The sequence below is a fragment of the Cotesia typhae genome, unplaced genomic scaffold, assembly GCF_013202065.1.
Source record: "Cotesia typhae breed Kobodo isofemale line unplaced genomic scaffold, CoteBio_Ctyphae contig_27, whole genome shotgun sequence".
Classification (NCBI taxonomy): domain Eukaryota; kingdom Metazoa; phylum Arthropoda; class Insecta; order Hymenoptera; family Braconidae; genus Cotesia; species Cotesia typhae.
In genome coordinates this window covers 624,001-651,267 of record NW_027423733.1, presented here as the reverse complement: position 1 = coordinate 651,267, position 27,267 = coordinate 624,001, and the positions used below count along the sequence as shown (strand labels likewise).

The 27,267-nt window shown below is 31.0% G+C and overlaps 1 protein-coding gene and 2 long non-coding RNA genes across 6 annotated transcripts; 1 reads left to right on the top strand and 2 right to left on the bottom strand.

Annotated features, from left to right (window-relative positions):
* Positions 1-3,400: 3,400 nt before the first annotated feature.
* LOC141525644 (MAPK regulated corepressor interacting protein 2) lies at positions 3,401-5,508 on the bottom strand. 2 transcript variants are annotated; one of them, XM_074240206.1, is made up of 4 exons: positions 5,324-5,508; positions 4,276-4,388; positions 4,087-4,212; positions 3,401-4,007 (listed from the first exon to the last, which is right to left on the bottom strand). In XM_074240206.1, the coding sequence occupies exons 1-4, from the start codon at positions 5,326-5,328 to the stop codon at positions 3,955-3,957; spliced, it is 297 nt and encodes a 98-aa protein (XP_074096307.1). In that variant the 5' UTR covers positions 5,329-5,508; the 3' UTR covers positions 3,401-3,954. The 2 variants fall into 2 exon arrangements, with proteins under 2 accessions (XP_074096307.1, XP_074096306.1); XM_074240205.1 differs by having other exon boundaries at positions 3,401-4,015; positions 5,324-5,494.
* Positions 5,509-17,812: 12,304 nt separating this feature from the next.
* LOC141525645 (uncharacterized) lies at positions 17,813-22,092 on the bottom strand. 3 transcript variants are annotated; one of them, XR_012478885.1, is made up of 7 exons: positions 22,038-22,052; positions 21,396-21,770; positions 21,098-21,315; positions 20,816-20,947; positions 20,629-20,742; positions 20,356-20,546; positions 17,813-18,044 (listed from the first exon to the last, which is right to left on the bottom strand). It is a non-coding gene; the product is annotated as an uncharacterized LOC141525645 (long non-coding RNA). The 3 variants fall into 3 exon arrangements; XR_012478884.1 differs by lacking the exon at positions 22,038-22,052 and adding an exon at positions 22,078-22,092 and having other exon boundaries at positions 20,356-20,742; XR_012478883.1 differs by having other exon boundaries at positions 20,356-20,742.
* LOC141525646 (uncharacterized) lies at positions 18,051-20,315 on the top strand. The gene is made up of 3 exons (XR_012478886.1): positions 18,051-19,650; positions 19,729-19,986; positions 20,054-20,315. It is a non-coding gene; the product is annotated as an uncharacterized LOC141525646 (long non-coding RNA).
* Positions 22,093-27,267: the final 5,175 nt, after the last annotated feature.

Below are 27,267 nucleotides of genomic sequence, written 5' to 3'. Positions count from 1 at the left end.
ATATATATATATATATATATATATATATATTGAAACATAAATTTTTCTTTTTAATGATAAATTTATTTATCAACCCACTAAAACCTCACGGATAAGAATTTTAATCGGTTGAACCTCTAAATATTAATTTTGGACCACCAGCTCTCGGAAATCCGCTTCCTTACAGACAACGTAAATCGTGTTTTACGTTAATAGGGAGTGTAGAAATTGTTTAGGAAGATACGAAGTCTCACGTGTTGCCAGTAATAATTTTTTCTTTACTTATAATATGCAGCGATGATTAGAATATTTGGGATGATTGGCACAGCAATCCTTGAACAATAAATCTCTGAAGGTTTACGTCCTTCAAAGGCATCAAGGTGAATATGGTTGATGTACGATGAACAATTTATTAACTTATTCACACACAACTTAATTTTACCAATTAAACACGTGTATTCGGTGACGATTAATTATAACTTTATTATCATCTATTTTATCAACAATAACGAATAAATGATATGATTAAACAATATAAACTTAGTATTAATACACTAGAATTATAAAATAGGATGTATAAATGTAATAGATTGATAGGATGATTTGGTAGCATGTAGCTAGTTGGGGGTTGGATCGAAGTCTGATCTATAATTTTCGGACTGGACGCGTCGTGGGCGTTCATCCCCACTATTTCCCGGAACTCCTATCGTCAGGAAAAATCAATTAAAATTAACCCAGTGTCGATAACAAAGGTTTTCGGGCGGCTAATTGAAGGCTGATAAGAACTGGACAATTTGTAGTGTCTATATATATATATATATATATATATATATATATATATATATATATATATATATATATATATATATATATATATATATATATATATATATATATATAGTCAGTCCATCAAGGGCCTTATTATCAATTGCCACGTGCACGTCGAATTGTCGGTTACTTAATATTGTACTCTAGTTACCAATAAACTTAATTCAAACACGAATAATTAATCTACTTATTTACAACAGGTTATGGGCCCGAAACGTTCTGAGAGCTGTGAGATTAATTTTGTGTTAAGTTAAAAAGTGTATTACGTCGTTGATCATAAAAATCAGTTTTGTGCGTCGTGTCGGGCGATATAACCATGCCGAATACGAACGGTAATATACAGGCGTCATCGAAGGACAATTACGATACGTGGAGGATTCAAATTGAAGCCTTATTAATTCAAAAGAAATTATGGTAATACGCAAATGGAAGTGTTGTGAAACCAGACGAAGTAAGCGGCAATAAAATGTAATCGCTAAGTGTATTGAAGCAGATCAATTGGCCAGAACAAGTATCATTTTAGTAATGGCACCGTAGGAATTAAAAACCATTAAAAATTGAAAAACGGCGAATGAACTATGGCAAAAATTCGAGCAGATCTACACATCAAAAGGTCCGGCGAGAAAGGTGACGCTGTTAAAGTCGCTATTCATGCGGAAATTGAACGAAGGAGGAGATGTACGACAGTACCTAGACGACTTCTTTGACGTAGTAGATAAATTAGCGGCCATGGACATCGACATCAATGAAGAATTGTTAACAACGATGATATTACATGGGCTGCCGCCAAGTTTCGAGAATTTTCGATGCATCATCGAAAGTCGATACACATTACCAAAGCCGGAGGATTTAAAGATTAAAATTCTGAATGAAAGCTTAGCCAGGGCTAATGACTCACAAGAATTCGACGACAAAGCATTTGCGTCAAGCTCAAGGTCTCATGTGAACACACAACGCACGAGTGACAGTATATATGAAAATAACGAAAAATGTTACAAGTGTCGTAAATACGGTCATTTTGCTAAAAATTGCCTCACCAAAGGCGGCGGAAGGTCATCACGAGCATCAATTAGTACAACCGATGATTTTTACGTACAAGCTCAAACCAGAGAGGAGGCTAAGAAAATTCAAGGTCAACCTAAGTTGAAGTGGTGCCTGGACAGCGGGTGTACAACGCATATGTGTGGCGACGAGAATTTATTAATAGAAAAAACGGCGTGCGATTTAATGTTGAAGTTAGCGACGGATTCTTCAACAACAGCAAAAATTGAGGGCGTGGCAAAAATAGCCATTTGTAACAGGATAAATTTACCCTGTATCGATAAGTCGCCGGATATCGATAATTATTTGACGCAGCTATGAAGACGATTTGATTCTATTCGGGATTTATTTTGATTTCAATTTGATATTATTTTGAAATCACTATGGTTTCACGCTGAAAAATAGACACAAAACCTTTCTGGAAATACTTTGAAACCATCATCTTTTCAGAATGTTTTCAGAATAATTTTGAAGTCGCAATCTATTTGCCAGGCATGTAAAAGCATGATCATGCTTCATCACATTTAATCATACAAGCCCTTGCATGACAAATATACATGCATGAAATTAACGCCTGATCATACATGTTCATGCATGATGATTTTTTCCCAGGTACTCAAAGTGCAAAAAAGTTTGGATAAAAGCAATTTAAGCCGAGATAATTGCTTGACCCTTAAGAGAGTGAGAGTAAAAAGCACTACTCACGCTTCGCGATGAGACGTGCAAAATTATACTGTATTCAGCATGCGGTTGCGCGCGCGCGCGCGCGTGTGTGTGTGTGTGTGTGTGTGTGGGTGAACATTGCCTTAAAAAACATAGTTGTAATCTCCAAAAAAAAATTTCAGATATACAGTGCTATCGATTTGGAGCATATGACAATAATTATTATTGTCACATGAATACATATTTCCTTTCACTTAAAATAAGTGGATTTTACGATATTGATTGAATTAAAACTATGTAAGTCGAACAAGAGGACATATATTATCTTCTTCTCTACAGCATTACAAGATACTTCTGCTTAATAAACTATTACTTTTTTACTCAACTATTATGACGGAAATTTCAAATAATAGTTCGTTCGTTTGGTATTGTTCAATTATCGTATTTTTAAAATAACTTACTTTTATCAACCGATTAACTTCATAATAAAAAGAAATTCATTTTTAATTCTTTAAATTGTCATCTTATGAAATGATTATTTCAATCGCTTAACACTAGAACAGCTAATTCAAGGAAAACGTAGCATAATTCACAAGAGTTCCTACTATTCAAGTTTTCTGTTCAGCTTAAAGGGTATCTCAGCCATAAAATAGGGTAGACATATATAAATCATTTCCATTATCCTAATTACCAGAGACTATCTCAACTTTAGCTCCAGGTTCAGCTCAAACTGCGTTCCAGGACAATACTAATTCAAAGTAATTAATTAACTCAAACGCTGCATATTTTGCTAATACAAAATGATATCTTATCATTGATAAGTAAGAGAGTGATAATATAACTTAACTATAAGGTAAGATTTACAAAATAAAATTATCAGAATTATGAATTATTAACCATTATAAACACAAAATATATTTATCCCTAATTACATGTTATTTATTAAAAATACTTATTTAAGAATCAAATCTCGGCTTATTGCTTAAAAATAAAAAATACAAATCAAATTCAAAATAAAATATCTCCAGATTAAATTTTTTTGACTGATTAATTTAAATTTACTGGAGAATAAAATACAATATTTAAATTAATGATCGATATTTTAATTTCATTAATTGTAAAAAGGAATGTTAGCATTTGTGCGAGTAAAAAATTGTTTTTGGGAATAGTGTAAATGGGTCTCTTGAAATTTTCAGAATCTGCTAATCAATAATTGCAGTTGGTATTTTTTCATACATAGATATATGATTGTTAATTTGATCACTTAGTCTAACTTCTTTGGAGAATTGAATTCTTAATGATTCAGTAACTTAATTCAGTTACCTTTATAATTAATACATTAAATACAATAAGAAAGTCGCTTTTCTTCATAATTTGTTATAACTTTTAATAGGTATTCGGCTATGGTTCTAGTCAAAAACTTGCCACTAAGAATTAGTATTTCTAGTAATACTTTGAACTACTCTCTGACCCCACCAAGCTTCTAAATTGAAAGGCTGAAAATCTAAAAATAAACAATATCATGATCATTTAACTAATCAATTATAATTTCATTTAATAATAAATTTTTCTCACCCTTGAGTTGAGGATTGGGCTCTCGTTCTTGGTAATATGAAACAGATGCTCCATTTCGATAGCTTTGGGCATCTCCATGCGATTGATTATGACATGAATCTAATTCTTTAGATACCGAGTTCCATGCTATAGAGTAATAATATTTAAATGTTATACGTCAAGAGCCATATTTTAATGGATCATACTTACATTCATAGATGTACTCAATAAGACCAAAATGTTGAGCAGATGACTCACATTGATGTTGAATAGAATTAACCGATGATCTTTTTCCGTTAATTGTTGTTGCTTGTGATTTTCCACTAGAGAAATAAGAAGTTCTTATCAGCGTTTAAGAACAGTAATACTAATTAAATGGTTCCTACTTTTGAAGAGACATAATCGAGGTTAAAACTTAGTGATATACTAAAAAAAACTTAGTATTGACTGCAAAAAACAATGATTTAAAAGTTTTTAAAATTACATTAAAAATATTTAGAATCACATTTGTCTTTTACTGATATCGCTCATTTTAAAATAAGATTATAATCATAAAAAAAAATTTTAAACTAATAAGTAATAATCATAGTTAAATGTGCTGTCAATGAGGAAATCTATGTATAATGCAAAAAAAAACATCTCCACACAAATTTAACGACTATTCAATATTTACGAAAATTAGTGAATTTTTTAAATGTTACTAGTTAATTAAATTTAAAAGCATCGATATTTAACTTACTGATCAATTACTTAAGTTACATGATAAATCTAAATAAAATCGAAATCAAAAAATAATCACTCGACATTTTACTTTCGTATTTAGGAAATTGATAATCATTAATTAGTCTCTAAATACTTTATATATTTTCATTCAATCATGATGTTTAACTGAAATTGTGATTTACTTTTGTTTGCTGTTAAATATTAAACTGATTTGAATGGTACATTTATGTTATTGCAAAAAATTTTCTCTTATTTTTATTTGTGCACATACTATCAGTTGAAAAAGTCAAACGATCACATCGCATTCTTAGCAAATATAGATTTTGAATACGACTACATTATTATAAAATGAAGTTGAATGAAAAAAAATTTGTGCGACTAAGAAACACTCTTGGAAAAATAGTTTCTGATGAGTAAAAACAATGTTCAACTAAACTTTAGCTGAAAAACCACTAAACCATTTATAAAAGACAGAACCTCCAGATTGATACACAACTGAATTAATGCTAAATAATAAGATATAACATAACTTTACCTCATTTTGAATTTGTACAACGAAAACTATTTTTTCACTGAATTTCAAAACAACGATCTTAACAGCTTGAATAGAATATTGAGAGAATTACTTATAGATTTATGATACTATCGAAAATACTGACAGATAATCGCGCTCTCAATAATTACACGCGTGCTTCACATGACTTATGACACACACGACGATGCAAATAAAAGGATGCATTCAAAAAGGACAACTTTTGACATTCTTCAATGTGCTTTCAGGTTAGGTTCTCTTCGGTCATTTAAGGATTGTTTGTAACGTCTAACGGTCGAATGTGTGGTCAACACACCTGTATAAACCTGGTATCAAATAATTAATTTTAATTAATCGGATCTATACAAATCGTTTGTTCTTATTTGTTCGTTAAAAATATTTATTTGTTCGGTTATTGTTTATTTATAAAAAATTAAACAAATTTTTTTTGTTAAGTTAGCGTTTTATGGCTCGAATTAAAAAAAATTTTTTTTTAAACGATAAATTAATTTTTTTTATTGTTTGTTCGATTAATTTGATTGTTTGTTCGATCATTTTTCCATTTTAATTTAATTTTTTCTTAACAATATTTTCAGTTTTTTTTAGTTAGTTCGGCGCATGCGCAGACTTGTGAAACTGTCAAGCGACTCTTGATCCCTTAAGGGGTCGAAATCTCACGGTGTATCTACGTTAGCTCCAGTCAGCTCCGATATTGTATTTATGGCAATATTGCTAATTAAATATTCTAATTAAATTTATTGAAATATAAGTATTACGGAATATAATCCACTCATGTATTCAATTGTGATAATGTCGGTTGGTGTTTAGTTATTTGCATAATAGTTTGGAGTATCTATTATAGAAAAATCTGCTGATTGATTTATCAAAAAAATCCTTAGCAGTACAATGAGACGTCGAAAAATTATAGCTGATTAATTTATTAGTAATTGTAAAGATGAAGTTTCGTTTTTGTAAGTATGCATTTTTTTATCTAATAAATTTTTCATGCATTCAAAAATTAAATCCTTACAATTTTTATAAATTTTCAGATCTCAGTGAATAATCATTTACATATAGCCTAAGTATTTAAACAAATATCACATGATCATAAAAATCGTAATAAAGTAAATATAGGCTTTAATTTAAGCAATTTATTAAATTTGTTATCGACAAAGGACATACTGTGAAAGTTTAAGATGAACGGAGTACTTATATTGAATGCGTCAACAAAGCGATACATAGGTTAAAATGTTTCAACATGATTGGAGTAAGTTGATAAATTCTTTTTAAAATATTTAAACTACCATTGACAATCTCTTTAGAAGAAATTTCTTTAATCCAATCAGTAATTATTTTTACTAATACTTATTTTTATTCCGTTATATCAACAATCTTATATTATTTTTTTTCATTTTCAATATATAATATTAATAATAATATATTAGTATAATATTAATTAACTTTACCGTCCATTTCATGGATAAAATCAAATTTCATACTACTTTTTATGATTTTGAATTTAACCGACATCCGACTATTTGTTGGTTTAAATAAAAAATAAATTAGTATAAAAAAATATTAATAAGAGTTTCAGGGACAGTTTTTTAAAACTTTATCAGATGGAATTTTTGTAAAAATAAATTATTTATTGAGAAAATCTGAAAATTTTCCGATATCTGCTATATTTATTTTACATCAATTTTTGAATTTTGTTCATTTGATAATTATAGTCATCTTAAATTTATACAATAAGAGACAATAATTTATGCCTGCTCGTGTTGCTTTGGTATCAATGAAAGTTTGGATTTATGAAAATTTGTCCAAATAAATATGAAAGTTTAAAAAAATGCTGATAAATATAAATGAATAAAAGCATAGAAAAATTTATGTATAATTGGATATAAATACAAATGATTCTATGTAAACTAGATCATCTGTTCAATTTTACAGTTGTTCACATGACCAACTGGACAAATAAAGTTCCCTATTTTTAAAAATACGTATAACTAATAATATGTTTATTTGATTTCAATTCCAAAAGTATGAATGGAAAAATGAACATTACTATAAATGAAAATTTATAAATTTACTAGTTAATAAAAAATATCATTTGAATAAATGATTAATAATACAAGTATATAAAAAAATAAATGATACATTCACTTAATGAACTTATGTATTTAAAAAGATATATCCGGATGTAAAAAAACTATTATAATTATTTGAACAAAAGAAATTGCGGATAAATAATCATAATGAATAAAAGTAGAAATGATTTTATGAATAAACGACATTATGATAATTAGTGAACAGATGATCAAGTTTACACAGAATCATTTGTATTTATGTTCAATTATACATAAATTTTTTTGTGCTTTTATTTATTTATATTCATCAGCATTATTTTAAACTTTCATATTTGTTTGGACAAATTTTCGTAAATCCAAACTTTCATCGATACCAAAGCAACACGAGCAGGCATAAATTATTGTCTCTCATTGTTTACTTAATCGTTACTTAACGATTTGCAGGGTTGGAATTTTCTTGACGGTCAAATTTGTCGGAAGAATTGCTATAAAAAAGGAGTCAACTATCATATTATGATTAAATAACCAGACATTGTTAATAAAAAAAAAGACTAGCAACTTGCAGTTGTCAGTGCTTCGTAGACAGTTGATAATAAAAAATACGTGCTCAGAAACTACTGGTCAATATGACACGTAAACCAATAAAGACACAAGGTGCTTTCTTTATACAGAATTCCTTCAGATGGTATTGCTATATATTCCGATTTGGATTCAAAATATCCCAGAGTTCGATAATTAAACGGTTGTTATCGCGTAAGTCCAAATATAAATCGGGTTACAAAATGGCGAGGATAAATTTTCACAAGTCATTTAGATGATTTGTGTGTAATGATTGTACGAACTTACAAGCTGTCACTCATGGTCTGTTACTCAGATAAAGAAATTCAGGATATAGAAGAAATTCATCCAGACGAAAATGATCGATCATAAATCATTAATTGTTTACTATAAACCGGAAAAACATCATGTTGACATCTGATAGTGAGCGATACTTAAACTGCGGCGAAGATTTCTGAAAAAGAATGATTTAAAAACACCAAATAAGATTGAATCATTTTAGGATAAGATAACGATTTATTGTGCTTATTACATGGTAGCTCATTTGAAAAAATACTCATAGAGAGCTAAAGAAGTACATAAAGTATGTGATTCCTTTCATGCTAACCATGAAGAATAAAATGCAGGTTTTAAGCTTTACTGCACTTAACTTAACGTTTGAATTTGATAAAAAATCATATTCGAAAGCAGCAAAGTATATTTAAAGACCGCTTTTGATTTGAAAGATACAGAAATCCGTTGTACTGACGATGCAGCTGAAAAGACTGAGGAAGAATGCTGTTTTGGATCTTCTACAAGTTTATTTTATGATATCAGGAATGGTTGTCAAAACTGTGCACAATAGTATATCAATTATTTCACCATAAAATAACGATATTCAAGATCTATCATCAGTATTTTTTGATCGATAAGTAAAGTTAGCCCTCTAAAACAATACTAACCCTGGAAAACATTCTCAATGAAAAATTACTGATAATTTGTAAACAGTAGGTAATTTTTTTTATCAAATTAACAAATAGATTAATTTATTATTTAAAGTATATAATTTTATAATAGTTTTCAGAAAAAGTCGGTGAAGAATGCCAGAAATTGATGGAATGATGCAAGAATCAAATAGGCTGATATATTAACTAAGTGTTTCCGTACTGCTGGATGTGAGTATTATTCCTTTATAATATAATAAAAACCTAGAAAAAAATATAGGGCACTTTAATAGAAAATGTGCTGTTTTTTGTCAATTAATGAGAGCATTTTTTCTTAATTTAACGCTTACAGTAACTGGACTGAATCTTTTTTGTTCAATAAATTTTTATTTTTATTTTTCAAGTTATCGAAAATTAAATTTATTATATTAAAAATCTTAATTTGCAAAAATTAGTTTGTTTCATAACATAAATTTACTATTCAGTCTCAATATTATATTATAAATAAAATATCTAATAATAATAATAATAATAATAATAATAACAAGCGGTGCTTGCTACGTGGCCTCCAAGCGGCGCATCGCGGGAAACGCAGACCATAACATCAGGTCACTGCATGGAAATAACTGAGTTACCACAAGATACCAACTCAGAAGTGCTCCCCACAACCGGTCCTTTTCGGATGAGGACCATTCATCAGGTGGGAGGAGCACGCCGGACCCGATGAAAGATGACGACCCTGGCAACTTAAGGACTTACTTTAAGTGGACGGAGGAACTGAGAGTCGATCTCTTGGTGTGCTACCAACGTAGCGAGCCGGGGGTGAGCGGCTATATGGCCCGGATGCACACTCTTTGGAGTGATATGCATCCGGAGCTAGCGCATTTTACGCCCAAACACCTGCGTAATTATGCCGCTCATCTTCGGCGAAATAGAAGATCGCTTGTGCCGGACAGAAGGCAGTCTAATAGACTTTCCTTTCCGGCGCAACTACACCAAGAGCGACGCCGTTCCTCCTTGACAACAACAATCCCTTTGTAGGACGGCAAGTAAGTATATCTAAAAAGATAACTTATTCCCAACAACAGCTTGACGCGGTAAACGAAGATCTCCGTGCAGCCATCCTGGAGGACTCCACCCTGCTCACTGTGAGCCAGGTTGTGTATGGTGCAGCAGTTTCGGCTTTTCCGAGATAGAGACATTGTCTCTCGATCGAGGCAAGGTTGAGACAGCGCATCTTACAACTTGGCTCCAAAATTGACAGATCCCGGAAACATGTCTCCCGCATTCAGTGTGTGATTGAGTTCGAAACAACTCAAAAAGCATACACGCCCCGAATTCGACGCATTGTTGCTGAACTTCGGTGGCGTCATCACACACTGAACAAGAGTACTCTTCTTGTCATCAAAGAAGAGTCTCTTAATAAATTGCGGGCTCTAGTGACTGCCAAAAGTCTCTAGAGAAAAGGCTGAAGCGGTTGGTCGACAACTCGTTGTTTCGATCCAGCCCTTCACGGTTTCTGACAGCAAAGACCGATGTTACTGGGACTTATCCAACACCTGAGCGGGTGGAAGCTTTTTGGACTGAGTTGTATGGAGATCAACCAAACGTGAACGCCAATACTCCAGCTCTGCACGACTTCAAAGCATTCTGTCGGGAACACCGTCGGCAGAATGCTGATGAAGAGAGCCCTGCAGTCAGTGTGGATGAAGTTCGTTCAGCTCTAAATGGCAGCAAAAATTGGGCTGCCCGGGGACCAGATGGCATTAATGTCTTCTGGTGGAAGAAGTTTACTTCTACCCACCTCCATCTGGCCTGCATATTTACATCGTACATTAGAGCTGACGATCCGATTCCGAACTGGCTTGTAGAAGGGCGAACCGTACTGATACCTAAAAAGGTGACTTGTCTGACCCTAAGAATTTCAGGCCTATCACCTGCTTGAATGCGGTTTATAAAATTTTTACAAAAATTTTAAATAACCGTATCTTGCAGCAGATAGAGCCTGTATGGCAACAGATATATGAACAACGTGGCAGTAAAAGAGGCCTGTCAGGTTGCAAGGAGAACCTGATAGTGGATCGATGCGTCTTACAAGATGCGATCTGCTATCAACGCAACCTGTCAATGGCTTGGATTGACTATCGCAAGGCATTTGACTCAACTCCACATGAGTTGATTTTATATCTACTCAAATGCCTGGGAGTCAATCCCGAAATAGTGGAATGCATTCGACGTACAATGCAGCTCTGGCGAACGCGTTTTCACATTGGAAGTGGAAACGCATTGCACGTAACCGGAGTTGTAGAGTACAAACGAGGGGTCTTCCAAGGCGATTCCTTGAGCCCTCTGCTGTTTTGCATTTCACTGCTGCCTATATCTGTTGCTCTCCGTAAAACTCGTGGGTACTCTGTGGGGCCTCCGGGTGATCGAAAATATTCGATCACCCATCTGCTTTACATGGATGATCTGAAGCTATATAGTGCTGTTGAAGATCATTTACAAGCAGCCCTCAACATCGTAGCAGAGTACACACGAGATGTCGGAATGTCTTTTGGGTTGGACAAGTGTGCGGTCGTACATCTGGCGAGGGGTAAGTGCTCTGATACTGGTGATGATGTCGAGTTAGTAGATGGGAGTGTCTTAAGACAATTAGACGCCGGGGAGTTGTATAGATATCTAGGAATGGAAGAGCACCGCATGCATGCGGTCTCTGAAGTCCGAACAACTCTCCAGAGCGAGTATGTTAGGAGACTCCGGAAAATTTGGTCCTCCGAACTTTCCGGCAAAAACAAAGTCTCAGCTACTAACATGCTCGCTGTCCCAGTCTTACTATACTCTTTCGGTGTCCTGAAATGGACCCGAAAGGATTTACGAGATCTCGACATCAAAACCCGTAAGATCATTAATATGAATCGGAGCATGCACCCCAATTCATCAGTCGCCAGATTATACCTCTCCCGGTCCATCGGTCGGAGAGGTTTGCAGAGTTTGGAGCGGCTTCACGACCGTTTAGTCCTGGGTTTAACTCACGAAGTTGTCAATTTCACTGCAGACGAGGATGACTTTCTTATGCAAATTGTACATAAACATGAAAATGCGCATAAGGGGTCATTCTTGTATAAGGCAGCAATATATGCGGCAAGAACCCTTGGTCTTGGAGAAATAAACGCTCTTATGGAACTCCAAAAGGAGGAATTTAAGAGCGTCATCAGGAACGCCGAGGAAAAACTACTCCTTGGCGAACTGATGGACAAGTCCATGCACAGCGTGTTCTTTAAACACGTGCGTGATCATGGCTTGTCCATCCAGCTGACGTTTTCCTTCTTAAAGTCAGCGGGCCTGATGTCCGAGACTGAAGGGTTCATATTTGCCTGCCAAGATGGTGTCATTAACACTCTTGAGTACCGTAGCAAGGTGCTCCAGGTGCAGCTTCCGGACACGTCCTGTAGGAGGTGTAGACAACATCCGGAGACGCTTATGCACCTTTTGTCGGCATGTCCAGTGCTGGCGAGAGGTGCATATATCCAGCGTCACAATGCTGCCCTGAGAGTACTGTACTACTATCTTCGTCATTGCTACGGTATTGACGTGACACCAGTGCTGCCTTATTTGCCAGGAGATATTCCCCAGGTTGTTGAGAATGACAGTTGCAAAATTTATTAGAACATGCCATTTGCAACAACCCGGCGGATAGATCACAACAAACCTGATATTGTGCTCTTCGACAAGGCCACTTGTGACATTTATGTCATTGAGTTCTCGGCCCCGGCTGAATACAACATCTCAGCCAAAGAAGAGCACAAAAGACAAATATATCAGGATCTCCTGTTTGAAATTGGCAAACTTTACCCAGGTTACCGTGTCAAGCTTGTCGTCCTGATTGTTGGCGTCCTAGGAGGGATGAAACAGTCTTGTATCCTCACTTGCCAAAGTTCCAGCTTGCTCATCAAAAGCTGAGTTCTTGGCAGTTAGGATGCAGAAGGCTGTTTTACTTGGTTCTCTCCGTCTCTTAAGGGAAATGACTTTGGCCTGCTGTGATCACTAACCGCCTTGTTGTGCGGAGTGGTCCAGCAGTAACGGATGGAGCTCAGGCTGGGCCCTCGGAGAATCGGACTCCGGGAATAACCCCCCTGAGCATTTAATAACAAAATAATAATAATAATAATAACAATAATATGTATATCTTGGAGTAATTATTATTTTTAGAAATATTTTATTTTAATTAAGATTGAACTGAGAAACAAATTTCATTTATTATTTATTTTATTTACTTAATTTTACTGATTACCAATATTTTCAAATTAAAAAAAATATTTACTCGATTATCAGTCGATAAAATAGTTTTGTCGTTGAATTTAAAACAATTCGCTATTTCTTATAAAATAAATGACAGTCCGTTTAATTTTTCTGTACCTCAGGTAATTCGACTTGCTTTATTAAAAATTCGTATAATTTTATATAAAAACAAATTAAAATTCAAAACTATTTTTACGGTTTTTTTGTTATTTTTTAAAATATTTATTTATTAAGATATATTTGCTGATTTTATTTATTAAAATTACTGATATGTGACTGATAAGGTTAATTGATTGTACTAAATGAAAACTTAATTATAATTTTAATAACCTAATTATTTGTTTTATTCTTAATGTTAAATTAATTTATGATTTGAATCATTTTTTTCAGATTTCAATTAATTAATAAAAAATGGGTTCTAAAGCTAAAGTTTCCGTTGAATCTGCAGTCAATGTTTTAAAAAAATACATCAAATATTTTATTCCACCGGAAAAACCTAAGTGGTCATCGGACATTTGGCAAACCCTTTCTAATGAGCTGGAGAACAAATGGGATCGTCACGCTGTGCGTACAAATGTAAATGGTGATCGAAGAAATATATTGACCATCGCTTTGAAGGAATGCGGCTATTATAGAGATGAATTAACAACAAAATCAGACATTTATGGTGATGAAATTGAAAGTATTGACAGTAATAGTAACAGCGATGACAAAGGTGACAATGATAATGATCCGGACTACTGCGAGCATGTTTGATACTTCGAAGATTTCAGTAAAATTGAAGAATTCGATGTAGAAATATGCCGAGACTTATGGAACCAGGTAATTCAATTAAGCTTCGATGGAAATAAACAGCAATGCCTAAAACTTAACAAAAGAATTTGGACCGATATCATAGCATACTCCTTTTGGGAACAATATCGTTTAAAATGTGCTTTCATTTTCGATAAGGGAAGAATATCTGTAAATGGCAATAATTATCTCACTATAATGGCCCATTGTAAAAGTAAGAAATGTGGCAATCGCTTACTTGATTTAATTGAAAATGCCCCTCGGGAAGACGGTCCTGTATATTTATTAAAATCAAGTGCTATGATACACGTTACGTTGATAAACACGAAGATTGTCGAAGACCGTTGCAAGCTGAAAGACGAAAAATAATTAGTAAAGAACTGAAAGATCTGAGTGTCCATGGATACACTAAACAAGCAGCGACGAAATTATTACGACCTGGCGATACTGGATGCCCATTTCTACACAAACCAACCGTACTACGCCAAGCAAAGAAGCAATTTATGGATGATGAACGAGGAGTGAAGCCAGTAGATCGAAAGGATACTTCTGCAGCAATTGATCGCCTTAACAGTGATCCTGTTTATAGGAACTCAATTGTAATGATCGGGAAGACACCATTTTTTGTTTTTTATAGAACGCAATCTCAAATGCATTGCTACAAAGAATATCGTCGTCTTCACAGAAAATATTCGTCGATTTGTGTTGATGCGACGGGAGGGGTTGTTCGCAAAATAGTTACTGGAGGCGAAAAAAGTTCTTATATATTTCTTTATGAAATTGTTATAAATTTCAATAAAACATCTCAAGCTATTTATCAAATGTTATCCGAAGCACAAGATGCGGATATTATCACACTGTGGTTGAAAAGATGGCTACGTTTGGGAGCAAAGCCTCCGCACGAAGCGGTATCTGATGGAGCTCGTGCTCAATTAAATGCAATGTCGATTGCATTTAATGATATGCCTCTTAAGAATTATATTGGAGTTTGTTTTGAAAATCTCCAAAGTAAAACAACAACAGATATTACTACTTATATCAGATTAGATGTAGCGCATTTCGTGCACACAATAACAAGATGGAAATGCTTTAAAACAGTAATTCATTCATCTGTGAAGAAATTTTACACTTACTGTATATGCCTTTTAATTGATTGTAGTAACTTCAAATCTTTTGAACTTATTTTGTTACTAATTTTAATTGTTTGTAACAACGAGTACGAAGATAGCATTATTTCAATTAACAGTGAAACTATTACTCCCACAAAAGCAAAATCAGAGTTGGAAAATTTGATTTCAAGCAGAAATATCCAAGAGTTTTTGTTGAATGTAACACAAGAAATCGATAAGTACGATTTTGATTCTAAAAAATGTGATGTTGAACAAGTTTCATCGAAAATCTCCGAAAAAGATTCAATGTCTATGTCAGCGTGGATGACCAAGCGCTTGAAAATGTCTAAAAAGGTAATCTGTCAAGGGAAAAAGCTCCAGAGTTTTTTTATGCCTCCAATAGAGGAACCATTAGTGGAAATGATAATGGAGTTTCCTTTGTGGTCGAATGTATGCATTCCTTATACTGATTTGCGCGCAACATCTAGCTACGTAGAGCAGGACTTTAAAGATTTAAAAATGGCTCTAAAGCATCAAGTTTCACTACCCACTGATGCGTATACCCTTTTAAAATTGCACCTCGACTATCTTCTTGGTGGAGTTGTTCTCCTTAGATCAAAAATAACAAAATTTATCTCTGAAAATTTTAATAAATCGGAAGAAAATTGTAGTGATACTTTAAATTGTGACTTAAGTATAATAAAAAAAACTGATCCTGTTAAAGATACCATGGAAGAAGAAAAAAACAACACTCCTAATGTAGATAAAAACGTATTTAATTTAAATATTAAGTCTGCAGACTCCAGTAATTTTAATGACTTTTCTAATGAAATTGATTCAAAAGCTGCTATTAGCCATTCAGATAATGATTTGAGTAGTATAGTCGATGTCAAGAATAAAAATGAAGTAGAAAAAAATTGGAAAGAAAAAGCTACAAATAATTTAAATGGATTTGATTGCATGAAATCGGAAAAATGTGACCTGACTGACGCTACACCGGATTTAAAAAATGATGATTTTAATTATAATTTGAGAAAAATAACTGATATAAAGAATGAAAATGACCAAGAAGAAAATTGGAAAGGGAAGGCTACAAATAATAAATTTAACGGATTTGATTGGATGAAATCGACAAAATGTGACCAGACTGAAGCTACACCGGATTTAAAAAATGATGATGATTTTAAAAATAATATTTACTCAGTGTGGATTTACTTCTTTGGAAAAATCATTAGATTATCATCCTGTAATGTATAACATGCATTGTAATTTTTATAAGAAATACAAAAGAATACGTCGACAAAAGCCAAATACTTACATTTACATAGAATTGGATATAAAAACACGTCAATAAATTGAAGGTAGACAATGTAAATTAAGCGAGCTGCCAATTTATTTATCGCTACCAGTGACTAGGGAAGATGATAGTAGCTGTACTGTTCGTTACCGGTTGGTAAATTATTTTAATTACTTTCAAATAATGAATTTTTTAGTTTCAAACTTGTATTCTTTATTTATCCAATTTTAGATTGTCTGGAGTTTCCGGATACTACTCAAACCATTACGTTGCTTATTGTCGACGAATATCTGGATCATGGATGTGCTACAATGATTTGTTGAAAAACCCTGAATCTATCAGTAATCAATTAAAGATGGTGCCTCATGGCGCTCTTTATATTCGATGCCAATCATAAGTACTAATTTTTTTGCTATATACGTATAAATAAAAAAACAAAATAGTACATTACACCCCTAGGGAAGAAAAGTAAGAAATGTCTCAGAGCACATGCAATTGTTGACCGAGGCGAAGCCGAGGTCAACAAACATGTGATCTGAGGCTTTCTTATTTACTTCCCGAGGAGTGTATACCATTTTTTTCCTCGATGAAGGCGTAAAGCGGAAACTTCGTTTAGCGCAGCGGGGCTAAAGTTGACGCTTGACGCCCGGAGGTGAAAAAAAGAAATTTTTTCATGTTTGAATGTTCGAACTATCGAGAGTTCCAGTTGAACTATATTGACATACTTAACAAATAAATAATTCAGTTAATAATAAAAAAATAAACACGCTCATGTCTCAGTATACTAAAGTTGAAATACAAAATCTAAAAATATAGAAATTAAATAAAAAAAATTGTGTAGGGATTGATTCTATTAAATATTTTGTGACAATGGTAAGTGTAATAGATAGTCGAATGGTCATAAATATCCTGCCCATCCTCATATAAAATATTTAAAACGTATGAACAAATAAAAATGAGGCAGCATAGATACTCGTGGAGTGTATGTGTGTTCAGTGTAAAAGATGCGTTGTTCATATGTACAGTACATAGAAGTAAAACTATTAAAGGATCAAATAATTAAAAAAATAATAGTAACATTTATTGCAGTTAAATAAATATTAAAATAAGGATATCTGGTCTAAGGTCTCACGCACTGCTCATCGAAAATTTAAAAAATACACCAATTCTTTAAATCTAATTATCACTTGCAGCTAACTATAATTCTATCCGTACTGCTAAAGTTATTTTAGATAGTTCTGAATTTAGTAAAGGCTATGGTTTTGTAAGATATGCTAATGAGGAACAAAAAAATAGTTTGGTTGCGATGAATGATTACAGGGGGTTAGGAACCAAAGTTTTAAAAATATGTAACGCCGTTTCTAGACTATGGAACAAAATCCCAGGGTAAAGTATTGATACATACATTTATATCTAATTAATACGCATTATTATAATTTTAATTTATATATTTTTTCATTAATAAGTAAAATCCACTCGTCACCATCGGAGTATTCATCGACAAATATTGGCTTAGATGGATATAATCGATGTGTCTATAAATATCATCCATGGACTTGTGGATACTAGACCCGGGCGGATCTGTTTTTTTCGTCCGTTTTTGGAGGAGTCCGGGACCCTAATTATCTAGTCCGTGGATTGTGTCTGTAGCAGTACCTACTTAAGAAAAAAAAATATATATATAAATATATATGTTTAGTCTAACATCTATCTCTTAGTCTAACTGAATTTCGCTTTAAGAATTTCAAGACCTCACTTATAGATATCTAATTATCTATTGAATGCCAGGCAGTATAAGTAAAGGTTATGGCAGCCACGTGGTACATTATTAAGAAATTCATTTTCATGTTAAATTAACTTTTTAATATTAAATTCACTCGTTTCATATTTAATTTTTTTTTTTTTTTTATATTAAATTCACCAATAGTGTTTTGAGGGACATTTCAACAAATAATAAAAATAAGAAAGCTAATAGTTCATATATAATATGTAAACAATAGGCACATATTCACTTTGTAAATTATCATTCCATTTGGAAAGATAAGCGATCATAAATATTTCTGCTGTCGTTGAATCTAATTGTCTTCCAATAATTAATTTGCTGAGAGCAGAAGCCAAAAAATAAAATAAATAAATCAAATGCATATAAGCTAAGGCTCACCTTTTGAAACAGTAATATTAATTTAACAAAAAATTTTCCAAGGACCAGTTTTTCAATCGAGGATAAATTTAAATCCAGGATAAAATTATAATTGCTTGTATATCTATATACATTAATATATAGATATATTTTAACATTGAATAAAATTTTACCTTGGATTGAAAATTTAGCCCTAAATGTTTCAAAACAGGTGGAATGTATGAGTAATATCGGCTTATGGCTCATTGAAAATATTTATCTATTTTTTAATTAGAAATTATGGATTTTTCCTAACCGATTTATTAAAGATGCATCAACTCATTATAATGTTTATAAAATATTTATAATCGCTTATTTGTCCAAATCAAGCAATAATTTACAAAATATTTACTTATATATTGTTTACATGTTATGAATTATTACCTTGCTTATTTTTATTTTTTGTTGGATTGTCTGTCGAAGCTTTATCCGTGAATTTAATATATATAAAAATAGAATTAAATACAAAATAATTAAATTTAATATAAAAAATAATTTTTTAACAATGTGCCACGTGGCTACCATAATCTATACCGTATGGTATTTAATAAATAATTACATATCTACAAACTAATTTCAATAAAAAATTACTCTTCTCAATAAATAAGTATCAAACATTAAAAATAATAAATAATTTTTGAATTAATTTTAAAATAAATATTTAATTAATTTCAAGATAAATAGAGACGAATTTTTTTGTTAGTGGATCACGTGACTATAATAACCTATACCAGATTGGATGTTAATTAGATATGTCTTAAATATGACTAAATATGTCATGAATAATTCATTTGGCGATAGCTTAAGGCCACGATAAATTGTTAAAAGAACTTATTCATCATAATGAAGATTTGGATTAAGTTAAAATCCAAAATTAAGATTGATGTTGATTGTTGAAAGCTTGAGAAAAATATCAACAAAAGTATTTATTCTTCAGAACTGAAAGTATTTATTCTTCTTTTGTCAACTGCTGTACCAACATTTTTCAATCGCCGGACTAATTATCGGACAAATAAACAATTATATCGGACATTGACGGACAAACGACGAACGATCGAATTGTTTAAACAAAAATTAAAAATACTGGTAATTTTTTTTCATAAATACAATTAAGTATTTATTTATTGTTCTATAAGGTCATTGTATGAATTATTATTTTTTTAGAGCACCCACTGCTGGTAGATTGCGATAAACTTAATCGCGAGATCATCAAACAAGATAACAACATGTGGGATGCATTAGAAAGTTCTAAATGGACCCCTTGCAATACACGAACTATGTTATTGATTAACTATCTTTTCATAATTCTGGATATGATTCTATTTTAAACAACAGTATAAATCGTAGATAATTACGATTTCTGACAAATAATTAATTTTTTCCAATAATTTACATTATGTAAATAATTCAAATTAAATTTTGGTAAGAAAACGTAATCATATTATTATTATTTAATACTTGAAAATCTTCTAATTAATTTCATTTATAGTAATTTGTTTCATCATACTAAAAATCAGCAGACGTCTGTTAGTTTTTAGAAAATTTTTTTAATAAATAATTCGTTAGAGAAAATTAAAAAGAAATTCTACATTTCAAAATTTAAAAAAACTGAAAGTGCAATTTTTTAAAAATATTATTTTTATACCAATTTATTTTCGCAACTAAACCAAAAAATTGTTAGATACCTACTGATTTCAGTATAATATATGTTTCAACATTTTAAGTATATGAAAAATTCTCTAGCTCTAAGAAAATTTATTTCAATGTAAAATACTAATGATAAATACTTACTTAATCCAGAAAATTTTTTGCGCAATGGTTCTTTTAGTGAAGTACCCTCATTAACTAATTGTTGGAACGCTAAATTAGTTTTTTCACGATCTGGTAAATCGGCATCAGCACGGACAAATAATATTCCACTCTCCAAACATTTTTAGGCTAGCACACGGCCAAGATTCATGTAAACTGCACTGTCTTGACATCTAGAATATGAGGAATAAGGTCAAATATATAAACATTATTCAAGAAATTGTGATTATTAGAACTAAAAAAGATTTTCTACACCTTTATAAACGTTTCTTCATTGGCCATTCTTTAGTTGATACACTCAAAACAACTCCATTTTCAAAATGATCTATCTCAAAAGTTATACATTTTGTTGAACGTATAAGAGTAAACCTAGGTATAGAAAAATAATTGTAGAAATTAACTGAATTACTTATACAGTTGCATTGACAATTAAATAACTTACTTGTGTCAATAAGATGGAATCTTTCTTTTTAAATGAAAACCACACGGTAAGTATGCAATTCGTAAGTATTCCAAGTTTCAGTTATATATATTCTCATAACTATCAATAAGTGCAGCATGTGAATGTATTGTTCTTGAAAAAAAAAAAATAATATAAGATTGTTGATATAACGGAATAAAAATAAGTATTAGTAAAAATAATTACTGATTGGATTAAAGAAATTTCTTCTAAAGAGATTGTCAATGGTAGTTTAAATATTTTAAAAAGAATTTATCAACTTACTCCAATCATGTTGAAACATTTTAACCTATGTATCGCTTTGTTGACGCATTCAATATAAGTACTCCGTTCATCTTAAACTTTCACAGTATGTCCTTTGTCGATAACAAATTTAATAAATTGCTTAAATTAAAGCCTATATTTACTTTATTACGATTTTTATGATCATGTGATATTTGTTTAAATACTTAGGCTATATGTAAATGATTATTCACTGAGATCTGAAAATTTATAAAAATTGTAAGGATTTAATTTTTGAATGCATGAAAAATTTATTAGATAAAAAAAAATGCATACTTACAAAAACGAAACTTCATCTTTACAATTACTAATAAATTAATCAGCTATAATTTTTCGACGTCTCATTGTACTGCTAAGGATTTTTTTGATAAATCAATCAGCAGATTTTTCTATAATAGATACTCCAAACTATTATGCAAATAACTAAACACCAACCGACATTATCACAATTGAATACATGAGTGGATTATATTCCGTAATACTTATATTTCAATAAATTTAATTAGAATATTTAATTAGCAATATTGCCATAAATACAATATCGGAGCTGATTGGAGCTAACGTAGATACACCGTGAGATTTCGACCCCTTAAGGGATCAAGAGTCGCTTGACAGTTTCACAAGTCTGCGCATGCGCCGAACTAACTAAAAAAAACTGAAAATATTGTTAAGAAAAAATTAAATTAAAATGGAAAAATGATCGAACAAACAATCAAATTAATCGAACAAACAATAAAAAAAATTAATTTATCGTTTAAAAAAAAATTTTTTTTAATTCGAGCCATAAAACGCTAACTTAACAAAAAAAATTTGTTTAATTTTTTATAAATAAACAATAACCGAACAAATAAATATTTTTAACGAACAAATAAGAACAAACGATTTGTATAGATCCGATTAATTAAAATTAATTATTTGATACCAGGTTTATACAGGTGGTCAACACTAAAAATGACGCTTACGGTTGAGTTCGTTAAAAATTTTTGGCATTTCAACTCGTTGTAAGGTTAACACATTGATAAATTTTCATGCTCAATCAATTAATATCCACCAGATGGAGGCATAACAAACCGACTCAAATCAATGAAGGCGACTGTACATCTAAACTATAATAACAGTTATCTGCTGTCTTGATGTGATGCCATGCATTACCCTGCAGGTGACACCACCTGTTAGTTTAGCGCGAATTTAAATGCTCAAATGATATACAACAAGAGACAATAATTTATGCCTGCTCGTGTTGCTTGGTATCGATGAAAGTTTGGATTTATGAAAATTTGTCCAAATAAATATGAAAGTTTGTAAAATTGCTGATGAATATAAATGAATAAAAGCACAGAAAAATTTACGTATAATTGTATATAAATACAAATAATTCTATGTAAACTAGATCATCTGTTCAATTTTACAGTTGTTCAAATGACCAACTGAACAAATAAAATTCCCTATTTTTAAAAATACGTACAACTAATAACCTCACTGAATTTAGCACCAAAAAATAAATTTTTTTAACTTTTATTTAAACAATCCGATTGTCCGTCATTTGTCCGTCAATGTCCGATGTAATTGTTTATTTTTCCGATAATTGTTTATTTATAAACAATTAAACAAATTTTTACTTGCAAGATAGCACTTTCTTTATCAAATCGATTAGTTTTTTTTTTTCATTTGATCGGTAATTATTTTTATTGATTGTCCGATCAATATTTTTATTTGTCCGATTGTTTTTCTATTTTTAATTAATTTTTTTGTGAAATTAATTTTGAATACGTAATTGTTATTGCGCATGCGCGAAAGTATATGACGTTACAGCAGGGACCGCCATATTTATTTTTATCTACTAATTTAACTGAGTAGTTTTTTCTATTTTTTATCAATGGAGAGGTACCTAAACAAGGAGCTTTACCCTCCATTATGGAGTCCTTACCTCTACCCTCATAAGTGAGATACTTGTGGAATTTCAGAAATGAAAACTTAATTTTTGGAGTGAATAGCAATTTTCGACCGAGATGCAGCTCCAACTTTTTTTGGGCTAAAGATACAGTGAAATGATCTTAATACTTTTTTGTAGAGAATAATTTTTCCTATAATTCCTACCTATTTATTTAATAAAAGTGAGATACTTGTGGAACTTCAGAAATGGAAACTTAATTTTTGGAGTGAATAGCAATTTTCAACCGAGACGCAGCTCCAACTTTTTTTTGGGCTAATGATACGGTAAAATGATGTTATCACTTTTTTGTAGAGAATAATTTTTCCCATAAATCCCACCGATTTACTAGATGAAATTAAGATACTTGTTGAACGTCAGAACACTTAGTAAGATTTTCTACATAACACTCCGTAGGACAATCATCAAGACAACTTGCATGACAGTAGGCAGGAGAACCAGCAATACTAATTTTAAGACCATAATTGTATTACTCGAGTAAGCCCGAGGAAATGCGCGAAGTAATTTTATTTTCTGTAATAAAAATATTAAAGTTTTTATTTATTCGAAACAAAAGAAATAACATCTTATATTATTTTTAAAATAAATAAGTCAATAATATCATTCGTTATGACGTTCGCTTGGTAAATTTTATTGTACTTTTTTCTTTCTTTAAATCTGTAACGAGCTCTCTGATTGGTCTATTTCAATCCTCAATAACTCCCAAAATATTGAGAATTTCGAAAAATTTTATTCTTGCAATTGTGCTTAAAATCGCCTCTTCTATCCAAGTTTTCTTGGTCGGACACTAATTCTGAATCACCCTGTTTTGTTTCTCAAGCTTTATTCAATGTCAACTTTAGTCAATTCTCTAAAATTTATATATCTATATATAGTAACAATTTTTTTTTTGTTATTCAATTATTTTAGCGGAGTACAGTATGTCGCATAGTTGAGTAATCTAGAATAAAGCTGTGTTATTGCCAAATTGATATGTAATCAAATGTTTTCTGAGACATAGAGAAATTTTATGCTGACATTGTTGATGGAGATCTATTTAATTAAAAATAATTTTTTACAATTTTAGGTTCTGATGTATGCTGTGTGTGTAGAGACGAGGATTCCCCAGTGCATGTAATCTACAACCCTTGCAGACATTGTCTGTTTTGTCAAGGGTGTCAAAAAGCCTACGTTAATACAGTGTATGCAGCGAACGAAGTTTTTAAATGTGCCTATTGCCGTGCTGAAGTTCTTTGGCTAGACTTAATTATTTAATATTAAAATTCAGTTTATGCCAAACATTTTAATGAATAACTTAAAATGAAAGTCCCCTTGTGGAAATAATTCTCTGAAAAAACTCTTGAAAAGAAAGAATTTTCTATCCACACGCTATCTGCTGGAATTAATTGATACCTAATATATTTTAGTTTACGAATTTACAGTTAGAATCTTTGAGTGTTCTTAGTTTCTAATAGGTGGCATGTGGTTAGAAAATTCTTTCCTACCTAGAAAGTTAACTTTAATATTTGATAGTCCAAATTAAATACCGATTGGATTTACTCTTTGAGTAATATCTGTTTCCAACAGCAAGTGCACTTCATTTGCTGTTGATGTTTTGACTTGCTCAACTATGAGTGATTCGATGCCCATCAAAGTATTTTCGTGATGAAAATATTATTTAAAAAAATTTTTTAAAACATGCATTAATTCTTTTTTATAGTTTTATTTAATTCTGATAAGTAATTTTTTGAAAAGAAATATTTTCTTCTTTTCCTGTAAAACTGAACAAGTCTTATCAAGTCTTAATAACTCTTTGAGAAATTCCGAAATTGCAGGGAAAATTTGACTTTTGAAGAGTATTGCAGAGTTTTGAAGACTTATTAAGTCTTTCCTTCACTTAGTTAGGGATGTGAAGAATTTCGAAAAGTCTTATTCAGAGTTATAAAGACTTGTCAAGAGTTTTTCAGAGAATTATTTCCACAACGGTCTTTATAATTGTTTTAATAACTACTTTTAATTTTATTAAATTAAGATTATCTGAGATAAGCTCTATTAAAAAAATTAAATCTTATAATTAAGAAAAACTATATATTAAACTATATAAAGAATATGCATTATAATTTTTTATAAATAAATTTAAAAAAGTATTTTTCGTTCTTTTTTTTAAATAATACCATCTATAACAATAGATTTACTTAAAAATTAATATATTTATTTTTAAATTATAATATTTTGCACTTCTCTTCTTGAGATTTTATTTTTTGTTATCATAACAAATCTACTATATCAACTGGAATTTTTTTTTTTCAGTCGATAATGTCAATTGATTTTTTTTTAGAAACCTTACGTTGATGAAACCTCACGCTTAGAATCTTTCGCGATATTGAAACATTACATTTAATAATATTTACGCTTTTATTAGTTTTACATTTCAGAAATATGACGTTCTTAACAGTGAATATTCTTTATACATTACGTTTTCCTGAATCAACTATTTGATATTTCACACGTTTAAAAAGAATATTTTGTATCAAACATAACGTTCAACAAATATTCCGTTTGTAATTTCAGTCGTTACAGAGACTGCAGTTTCATAGAAATTCAACATTTTCGAAAGTATTAATTCGGACTAGGTTGAGGCACCCAAAAATGAACATCTGCATTGAAGTTAATCAGTCAATATGAATATTTGTCCAGAAGTAAAACTGTCAAACTGAATAATTGTCCAGAAGTTAAACTGTCAAAATGAATTCGGTTAAAAAAAAGATTTCCACGAAATGTCATATAATTTTATAAGCATGTAGCAATCTATTAAGAACGAACTTTATAACATTTCACCCTCAAAGGGCTGTATGTGGATGTTAAAAATTAAGAAAACTTAAAACTTTTAATGTATAATTTTTGTAGGTTTAAAACGGATTTTATGAGTATAAATTTTATTCACTGAGGACAGTGCAAGGGCGTTAAATATTAAAAAAAATTAGGAAACCGGTTGACCCCAAAGGCCATCCCTGCAACTTCCCGCTAATTTCATACCCAAGCGCTTAAAATTGCATTTATGATGTTTTTGAGCTCTCCGAGCTCAAAAGTCTGATAGACGTTTAATAAAACACCATTTTTGAATTTTCAAACTGCAATAACGTTTCCTATTTTTTTAACCGATATTCATTTTGACAGCCCTGTTTAAAATTTCCAATAGAATCCCATCAAAAGCGACAAAAGCCACTTAGAAACCCATAAATTTTATTGATTCGGATCTATCTTTTTAAATACGTAAGTTCATTAAGTGAATATTCCATTGATTTTTTTATACACTTGTATTATAAATCATTTATTCAAATGATATTTTTATTAACTAGTAAATTTATAAATTTTCATTTATAGTTATGTTCATTTTTCCATTTATACTTTTGGAATTAAAATCAAATAAACATATTATTAGTTGTACGTATTTTTAAAAATAGGGAATTTTATTTGTTCAGTTGGTCATTTGAACAACTGTAATATTGAACAGATGATCTAGTTTACATAGAATTATTTGTATTTATATACAATTATAAGTAAATTTTTCTGTGCTTTTATTTATTTATATTCATCAACGATTTTACAAACTTTCATATTTATTTGGACAAATTTTCATAAATCCAAACTTTCATCGATACCAAAGCAACACGAGCAGGCTTAAATTATTGTCTATTATTGTATTTCAAATTCAATCTCAATTCGAAAATTAAATATAAATCTCTACTAAAAAAAACATAAATAAATTTTAAGCTGTTTACTTAGTCCTCGTCTGTGAGGCAGAAAAAATGGCAACTATTGTGGTTCCGTATTTAGTTGTCGACATGTTAGGATTATTATTTAATTGCAGACTAAATTTTTCATATAAGAAGTTAATTAATGGTGTCGAATATTAAAATATCTGAATAAAAACGTTAATAAAACAGTATAAACAAACACGAGGTTATAAAATACATAACAATAATAACATTTAAGAGCAGTGTACCTACAATCTAAAATACAACGCATGTGCACATGAAAATAACATTTCTATAGTGTAAAAGTATAGAATTCCTTTATATCTTTATCTATTTCTCTCCGACTACGTACATATATGCGTCTTTTAATATAACGCTCATATTATGATTATTGTGATGCTCATATTATTATTATTGTGATGCGACCTTGAAATTTTACCCTCAACGCGCGCAAAGAAGTTTCA